Raw genomic sequence first — 10,589 nt, forward strand, 5'->3', positions numbered from 1 at the left:
TATTTGGCTCCACCATCGGGCTCCACCATCAGGCACCAGTAGGCTGAAACCCATTGTGTATACAAAGTTGATTCCCCATAATCCAACAATGCTTCAGACCAAATTTGGGCAAAATCCAATAATTCCTACAGGAGGAGTAGGATTTCAAATAATTTACTCTATTTCTCCTACTGGGCCCGGCCTCTACTATCCCAGATGACCGAGACCCACAGTTTTTAAATTGATTCCCCTTCACCCAAAAATACTTCAGACCAAATTTGGGCAAAATCCAATCATTCCTACAGGAGGAGTAGGATTTCAAATAATTTACTCTATTTCTCCTACTGGGCCTGGCCTCTACTATCCCAGATGACCGAGACCCACAGTTTTTAAATTGATTCCCCTTCACCCAAAAATACTTCAGACCAAATTTGGGCAAAATCCAATCATTCCTACAGAAGTAGGAACTTACAGAATTTCCTCTTTTACCCCTATTGGGCCCCACTCTTCAGCCTCCACAGTACTTAGACCTTTCATTTAAACAATTGATTCCCTTCACCTAACAATGCTTCAGATCAAATTTTGGCAAAATCCAATAATTCCTACAGGAGGAGTAGGATTTCAAAGAATCTGCTCTATATCCCTATTTGGCCCCACCTCTCAGACCCTAGGTGGCAGAGACCTACCATTTAAATAAAATGGATTCCCCTTCATTCAACAATGCTTCAGACTGAATTTGGGCAAATCCAATAAACTTTCCCCAAGGATGCTTCTGCCCCAACTTTGTCAAAATCCTTTCAGTTGTGTATGACTAGTAGTGATTTTTACGAAGGTTTCACAGTAACCTCCATTCTGCATTGATCTAAAGAGGAAAACCAATGAAATAGACCTCTAATTGAAGATCATGCTGCAGGCTTATTACAGGATAGAATTTGTTTGAAAATCCAAAAGATGTCTGTTTAGCAGGCACTTGATTCTGTGGAAATCTAACAAAATCAACAAACAAGTATAGATTTTTGAACACTTTTTTATTTGTAGATATATAAAACCCACAAAGTCAGCAAAAATAAATAACCCACATACAATTTTAAGTTCAACGTGAATATAGACTTATAGCCTGATATACCATAACAACTATGAATAATGTATCTAAGGCATGGGCTATCAGAGGCTGTGACTGTTGCCCAATCCCTTTTGCTTTAAGATCCCTGCAAATAAAATCATTCTGAAATGAAATGAACTATCGACATGAAAATGAATTTATTAGATAAGAAAGAGCAATAATTCAGTAGATAAGGGGATTCAGACACTGAATTTGGTGCGTCCTATATCCTCTTTGTATGATCAATGTATCCACCAAGTTTCATGATCCTGGTTGCACAGAATTAAGGTAAAGTTATGCTATGGTCATAAAATTCTAACAAAGGGCAATAACTGTGTAAAAGCAGGGTTGTGGGCCCTGACATTGCTTCATATGATCAATGTATTAAAAGTTTCATTAACCCAGTTTTAATGCCTGCAAAGTTATGCTGCACACAAGAAATTTCAACAAAGAGTCAAGACCTTAGGTACACTGCATATTGTCCTAGAATGATCTATATATACACCAAATTTCATTAACCTAGTTTAAGTGTAAAAAATTGAAAGTTGTTTCCTCTACATGAAATTTTAACAAAGGGCAATAACTCTGTAAAAAAGTGGTTGTTGGCCCTGAATTTTGTACAATGCCCACCTTCTTAATACAATCAATGTTAAAAACAAATTCAAATATCTTAATTATAATACAAGCAAAGACACAGATACCACATACAATTTTAAGTTCACAATACAGGTAGGCTTATAGCCTGATGTACCATAAGAACTATATAGATACAGCTGCAGACACAAAATTTTAACAAAGGGCAATAACTCTGTAATGGAGAGATCGAGGGCCCTTCCTTTGGTACACTGGATATGGCCATCATATGACCAACATATGCACAATGTTTCATGATTCTTGCTTAACTGTGTGCAGGACACGAAAAGATGGATGGACAGAAAAAGTGACTTTATGTTCCCTGAAATTTCCGGGGAGCATAGATGATTACCATAGATAGACAACCCAAGTGAATAACTAGCTCTGGATAAAGTAGATAATGAAACCCTCTGGCACATAAAAATCAACCACACAAGGTAGACACCATTTTCACAATTAAGTTTCAATATTTATGAGTATGATGGAATGCATACATAACAAAAACACTGGAGATAATATTGCTGCAGGCTTTGATGGAATGTTGTCTGAGAAGTGTTTACCAATCAAACAAGCTGTCATATTTCTTATAATTTTTTGTCCCATTAACACTACTGGTTTTAGGATGCTCTGGGCTTTATGAATTAGTGATTCAAAGTAAAAAAATATTAGTTATAAACATTGCTCTTCTGTCAGGTGAATAACAGGTAATTGTAAGTAATACATATGTTAAACAAGTGAAAGTTTCAATTTTTTAAGATAGATAAAGCCGTGTCAACAACTAAGCTAATTTCACAAGGCCAACTTAATATTTGCCATAGGATTGAACCGCTCAGTTAGAATAAAATACTGGATTCACCAGATTTGTTTATTTCTTGACTTCTGTAATACTAATATAAAAATATATAAACTTCATTTATTTTACAACAAATGTGAAACAGGCTTTAAGGTAATATCAATAACTCTTGTTGGCCTGGATGAAAAGCAGACATGGAGTTGTATTGAGGAAGGAAACTGGACTACCCTGGGAAAACCCACCTGTTTGAGCAGGTGATCCCATACTTTTTCAGGTTCATGTCAGGGAATAAAACCCTGAGTGAGAGATGTGTCACCACTGCATCACCGACCATCCTAATCTTGTTCAGTATTTAAGAAATTCTACATAAACTTTTGGATTTAATTTGGTCTTAATAATATTCAAACATTGCAACAAACATCATATACATACATACATACAAATATGATAACGATACGATAAAATTGATTGTCTCTTTTTCATTAAGGACCCTTTAAAACATCCTGTCAACCTTGATTTTGAATGGATATGGCCAGATATTGGATGACCTGAGGTTGACAACACTTGTGTAGTATAAGTTGATCTTATCTAAAAATTTTACTGTTTTTTTGTATGACTGATGTAGTCTAAAAGACGTGTTAGATTGCATACCTCATTGATCTTGTCTGTTTTTTCAGAGTGCTGCCAGTGGCAGAATGAAAAGTGGCAATATAAATATATTATATATATGTATGTGTCTCTGCCATCATAAGCTTTCACTGCTGGTTCTAATATCACAGAATCCTTTCATCACAACCCATTTCATTGTGACATATGTATTATGATTGTGAAATTCCTCATATAACTATGATCATTTGTGGCCAGACGTAATGACTCTAACAAACCACCTGGCTAAAAAATCTATGACCACATGGATGGTAGCAACAGTTTCTAGGACGTCAATACTTACAATTTTCAGTATATCCTATATAAGGATGAACAATTATATATGTCAACCTTACACAGTATACCTACACAGCTTTACAAACCCGGTCAATATTGATTTCTGAGCTGAGTAGTATTACTAATTTTGAATGTTTGGTTTCCGTGGATATGAAGCCTTGACAATGTTCAGTTGTCGAACACGACTATATCCAGTGTCCATTATAGCGTATGGGGAAGCTCTTGTCTTAAACCAAGTATCAAATCCCACCTGTCTACAAGGTACAAATTTCTTAATGTTGTCCAGGTTCAAGTTTAAAACAAAATGAAATGAAATCTCTCCTTAGACAAATTTCTGTATAAAAACAATAATCCCACTAAAAATTCATCTACATAACAATATTCAGACTAGTCATTTTTTTAATCAATCTTATCGCAATAATCAACGCTTTCATTTCATCAATTTTCACAGGTTAAGGATATTTTATCAAGCTACTTTCCCATGTATATATTCCCATGTGTGTTTTATTGTGAACAGATGGTCACAAGCTTGATATATCATATAACTGCTCATCAATGATCAGTTTCAGGAAATCTACAGGATCTGTATCAGCCGCAACATTACCATTCAGCACCTCCATATCAATCACATCAAATCCTTTAAAGTTGTCATTTTTGGAGCTGTTGTTGGTGACAAAGAAATCCGAAACATCATCATTATTTATCCAGTCAATTTTCTCCATTTTTCACTACAGCAATAAAATTACAATTAAATCCAAACAATCAACTTATAAAAACAAAAAAGCTTCTACCAACAGTTTTAATCAATAATGTAAACACAGCAACGCCCTGGTTCCTGTTAAAAGCACTATAGATTTATGCATTGCCATATTGCAGGACAATTCTGTTGGGACAAATTCCTCTCATATGGTTTACCTACAGGTCACAGTCATGGAGACATCATGTAAGTACATTATCAGTAGCTACATAAGTCTGTACTATTTTTGATTTTGTAATCTGCAAAAACATCCTCATAAATATTGGGAGTATCATTAACATTAAGATGTATAGTGCTTGTGACAATGGAGGAGTGCTACCAAAGGGAGGTAACCACAGACCCCGTCTTGTTGCGTCCCTTATATGGTGTGACAACCAGGCGATGATGAAAAGTGGACACAGTACACCAAAGTAACTGTCCTTGTACACATCACTCAGTGTCCACAGGATCACAGCAATCGGGATAATGATAGTCGTTGCATGAAAGTGTGGCCTGTTGGGTAAGGAGATCAGATCCTACAAAATCAGGTTTAGTAAAAATCAGTCAATGTTAACAGAAGTTAACTTTCATATTTTAAAAATCACGAAATGTTTTTTTAAAATTGTACACTCAGAAAATTTTACAGTTCCATGGGGAATGGAGAGTGTAACGTAACAGCTTATCCGTCTGTATTTTCCTTCTAGCATACATAATTATCTCCCCTTCATTTGAAACCTAGGATTCAGTTTCTTAATTTAAAGAACAATTTTGGAGAGCAAAAAATTCCAGATTCAAATGACAGTGGCCAGTCTACTGCTAAAGTTAGAAAATTCTTAAAGCGCAAACTTAGATTTTGTACTCTAGTGATATACATTATACCCAGACACACTAGATATAAGGCCATCTCACTCCATAAATAGAGATTGCTGTTCTGTAAAATTATAAACCAGTGCTGTTTAATTGTTAAAAATTCAACCCCTTGACTTTGATTGAGAACTTCATAAGTGATCAGCTGTTCAAAATCATTGATGTATGATAGCTTGATGGAATCTGATGTCATTAAGTAACACGTGTTATCATGGTTACCATCTAAGTTCGTAATTAATGGATTTTTCCCTTTAGCTTTAATGATAAACTGGCCACTGTCTTTTGAATCTGGAATTATACGACTGTAATCATATAACTTTAACAGGGTTTAAATTAAAATTGGACAAAAAATCTAAGGTGTACAGTTCTTTGTATACAGAGGCACAAGAAAGTCAGCAACAGTAGCATCCATCATCTGTCAACTGTAAATCATTACTAGTCATGGATACCTGAGTAGATTTTAACCATAGACAAAGGATGGACAATGGATGCCACTATAGCTCACTTGGCCCCTCAGGCGAGGTACAAAATAATGGTAGATAACTAGTGTTGGACTGATATCAGATATAATTAATTATCTGATCATTTAAACTCATCTGTTGTGATGATAAATTTCACATAGATTTTTCAGTGTAATCAATAATTGGCTGGCTGTGTGTTCAATATTCATGGAAAGGGAACACGTTCTTCCTTAAGGTAATATTTCTTTCTTTTTGTAACCTGAAGCAAAGATACCTGGAATTTACATTTTAATGAATATCACTTGCAAATGGCATCTCTGTTATGCACAATATGAATTTTGTTTTTTGTTAAAGGACATGAAAATACTGAGGCACCGATGCTTGATAATGAAAAACCACAATCAATCATCACTTGGCCCCTAGTGATGGGCTGATCACTTGGCCCCTAGTGATGGGCTGATCACTTGGCCCCTAGTGATGGGCTGATCACTTGGCCCCTAGTGATGGGCTGATCACTTGGCCCCTAGTGATGGGCTGATCACTTGGCCCCTAGTGATGGGCTGATCACTTGGCCCCTAGTGATGGGCTGATCACTTGGCCCCTAGTGATGGGCTGATCACTTGGCCCCTAGTGATGGGCTGATGATCAGATATAATGGATTATTGAATCATTTAAGCTCACCTGATTACATAATTAATTAACTACACTGAAAAGTCTATCTGATTTTAACTGATAATTAATTATGGATTTGAACCAATTTCCCATCACTAATGATAGAACGTTATTATAGAATGATAAAACGTACCTGGAGATTAAGTGTTCCAGCTGCTAACACATGGTCGACATCAACCACCATAGACAGACCCATACAAACAATACACTGGATAAGGGCCCCAATGAAGTGTCCAGAGGTCAGAGGTCGAAGTTCAATCACAATAGCCCAGGAAAAGAATCCTACCAGTCCATGAGTTACACTATCCAGGAAGATTCGAAGTGGCACATTTTCAGATTCTCTCTCCAACAGGATATCTCCTCCACAAACAGCACTATACAGTAGTAACTCATACAGGATTGTGTGTACATTAATGACAACTGAAAAAGAAGTCAAACTTGGCATTTTGTGATACTTGTGGATCTGCAAATCCAGAAGGCACTTAGAGTTGACATCCAGATATCTACCCTGTTCTACAGAGTATATGATAAGTCTAGTAGTCTTAAATTCCCTCATATAGCCAGACAGCTCCTCGAATCAAACTCCCAGCTACTCTATTCCTGGTATGTAAAAAAAAAAAAAAAAAAATCAATCAAAATGACACCACTTATATCTATATGGACAATGCCTGCCTTTTTCATTTTAAAATATACAGGAATTGTGTATGTATATATATATAGTTGTTAACATGTTGGGTTAATTTTCCTGGGACATCCAAGTTTGGGTTAGCACAAGGGAATTCTCCACTGTCTATTGATATATATCTATGTATACATAATTACATTGACCACATCATTATTTTCTACAATTTAGATTCTGTGACATACTTGTTTGAAATTTTATTTTGCACTATCTTTGGCACAATAATGGGAGCCGAGAGCTTAAATATCTTGCACTATCAACTGACTTGTCCTACACTATCAACTGACTTGTCCTACACTATCAACAGACTTGTCCTACACTATCAACAGACTTGTCCTACACTATCAACAGATTTGTCCTACACTATCAACAGATTTGTCCTACACTATCAACAGACTTGTCCTACACTATCAACAGACTTGTCCTACACTATCAACAGACTTGTCCTACAACATCAACAGATTTGTCCTACACTATCAACAGACTTGTCCTACACTATCAACAGACTTGTCCTACACTATCAACAGACTTGTCCTACACTATCAACAGACTTGTCCTACACTATCAACAGATTTGTCCTACACTATCAACAGATTTGTCCTACACTATCAACAGATTTGTCCTACACTATCAACAGACTTGTCCTACACTATCAACAGACTTGTCCTACACTATCAACAGATTTGTCCTACACTATCAACAGACTTGTCCTACACTATCAACAGACTTGTCCTACACTATCAACTTGTCCTACACTATCAACAGATTTGTCCTACACTACCAACAGACTTGTCCTACACTATCAACAGATTTGTCCTACACTATCAACAGATTTGTCCTACACTATCAACAGACTTGTCCTACACTATCAACAGATTTGTCCTACACTATAAACTGATTTGTTCTACTCTACCGACACACTTGTCCTACACCATCGACAGACTTGTCCTACACTATCGACAGACTTGTCCTCCAATATCAACACACTTGTCCTACACCATCGACAGACTTGTCCTACACTATCGACAGACTTGTCCTACAACATCAACAGACTTGTCCTACAATATCAACAGACTTGTCCTACACCATCGACAGACATGTCCTACACTATCGACAGACTTGTTCTACAACATCAACAGACTTGTCCTACAATATCAACAGACTTGTCCTACACTACACTATCGACAGACTTGTCCTACAATATCAACAGACTTGTCCTACACCATCGACAGACTTGTCCTACACTATCGACAGATTTGTTCTACAACATCAACAGACTTGTCCTATAACATCAACAGATTTGTCCTACAACATCAACAGACTTTTCTTACACTACACTATCGACAGACTTGTCCTACAATATCAACAGACTTGTCCTACACTACACTATCGACAGACTTGTCCTACAATATCAACAGACTTGTCCTACACTACACTATCGACAGACTTGTCTTACACTACACTATCGACAGACTTGTCCTACAATATCGACAGACTTGTCCTACACTACACTATCGACAGACTTGTCCTACAATATCAACAGACTTGTCCTACACTACAATATCAACAGACTTGTCCTACAATATCAACAGACTTGTCCTACACTACACTATCCACAGACTTGTCTTACAACATCAACAGACTTGTCCTACACTAAACTATCAACAGACTTGTCCTACAATATCTACAGACTTGTCTTACACTATCGACAGACTTGTCCTACACTAAACTATCGACAGACTTGTCCTACAATATCAACAGACTTGTCCTACACTACCATATCGACAGACTTGTCCTACAATATTGACAGACTTGTCTTACACTACCATATCAACAGACTTGTCCTACAATATCTACAGACTTGTCTTACAATATCAACAGACTTGTCCTACACTACCATATCGACAGACTTGTCCTACAATATCAACAGACTTGTCCTACACTACCATATTGACAGACTTGTCCTACAATGTCGACAGACATGTCCTACACTACCATATCGACAGACTTGTCCTACAGTATCGACAGACTTGTCCTACACTACCATATCGACAGACTTGTCCTACAATATCGACAGACTTGTCCTACACTACCATATCGACAGACTTGTCCTACACTACCATATCGACAGACTTGTCCTACAACATCAACAGACTTGTCCTACAACATCAACAGATTTGTCCTACAACATCAACAGACTTGTCCTACACTACACTATCAACAGACTTGTTCTACACTATCAACTGATTTGTCCTATACTATCAACAGACTTGTCCTACACTACACTATCGACAGATTTGTCCTACACTATCAACAGACTTGTCCTACAACATCAACAGATTTGCCCTACACTATCAACAGATTTGTCCTACAACATCAACAGATTTGTCCCACAACATCAACAGATTTGCCCTTCAACATCAACAGACTTGTTATACACTATCGACAGACTTTTCTTACAACATCAACAGACTTGTCAAACAACATCAACAGACTTGTCTTACAACATCAACAGACTTGTCCTACACTACACTATCGACAGACTTGTCTTACACTATCGACAGACTTGTCCTATAACATCAACAGACTTGTCCTTCATTATCATATTTATTCTACATTAACAAAACATTAGCACTGCACTTTCAAAATGCGCTACCAATAGGACTTGTCCTGCCTGCACCAGCTTTTGCTATCAATACCTGCGAAGATTTCTAACACCATTGCACTATAAATGGACTTGTTACCCAAGTCTTCCAGTCGATCAGACTAAATGACATTCGTTTCTTCATTGTCTAACCACAACACACTCAGCTGATGATTATATGTCAATGACAATAATGTTCGCACCTGGTATGATTAGCAGAAATATAACAGAAATGTCCAGGAACAATCATCGTGTAGCTGGTTATGTGCGTAACCCGGACAGTTCACAACATTTAACGCTGACACGTTGTTTCTATTTTAAGATGACACATGACATCGATAAGCACGCTACTGACAACGATTAAAATGCGAAGAGGGAGTGACTAAAAATAAGATAAAATCCTACAATCTCCCTCTTACCGCAAATGAAACTGACAAAATCCCAAATCATGAATCATTTTTTGACTCCTGAATGTGCCAACATTTGGCTTTTTGAATTGTGATGTAATTAATAGAATATTTAACTAATTTCTTGGGTAATAATAACTATATTTCACTCGTGTCATTAAATGTTTTGTATCTTTCATTCGTGTTACGCATTCGTGAAAGATACTAACTAGGTTAATATTTGACGAACATGTGAAAAATATTTTTGATTACTGAGAACTATCAAAACGTGTTGATAGAATCGTGATATAAAGAGGATAGTAATGGTTTTCCGTTTAATATCATATAATTATTTCCCGAGTATAACAACATTTTTGAGCCTATCTATTTTTACAAGAGTTCAGATTAATATTCTATCATAAGAGTGAGACTTGTTTTCTTCAGATGGAAACAAATTAAATTGTCGTTTTGGTACACTTTTAAAGAAGAAACATACAAAAAGATCAGATTTAGAAGTAAAACAAGCCAGTGTTTAAAATGTTTGAGATATATCAGCTCGTTCCTTGACGTCAGAGAGTTGGATGTTACGTTTGACAACAAGAAGACGTCCATTTAAATACTGACAGCCCAAGTTAGGCGATATTCCACTGTTTATGATGTTTTCTGGTATGAAATGCTTACAAAATGTTTTA

The 10,589-nt window shown here is 36.6% G+C and overlaps 1 protein-coding gene across 1 annotated transcript; it reads right to left on the reverse strand.

The window, feature by feature from the left end:
• Nucleotides 1-990: 990 nt before the first annotated feature.
• LOC132565132 (transmembrane protein 267-like) lies at nt 991-9,784 on the reverse strand. The gene is made up of 3 exons (XM_060229743.1): nt 9,715-9,784; nt 6,319-6,785; nt 991-4,721 (listed from the first exon to the last, which is right to left on the reverse strand). The coding sequence occupies exons 2-3, from the start codon at nt 6,739-6,741 to the stop codon at nt 4,389-4,391; spliced, it is 756 nt and encodes a 251-aa protein (XP_060085726.1). The 5' UTR covers nt 6,742-6,785; nt 9,715-9,784; the 3' UTR covers nt 991-4,388.
• Between the last annotated feature and the right edge of the window lie 805 nt (nt 9,785-10,589).

Source organism: Ylistrum balloti, unplaced genomic scaffold (assembly GCF_031769215.1).
Source record: "Ylistrum balloti isolate Yb309-2 unplaced genomic scaffold, AGI_CSIRO_Ybal_v1 Utg369694, whole genome shotgun sequence".
Classification (NCBI taxonomy): Eukaryota; Metazoa; Mollusca; class Bivalvia; order Pectinida; family Pectinidae; genus Ylistrum; species Ylistrum balloti.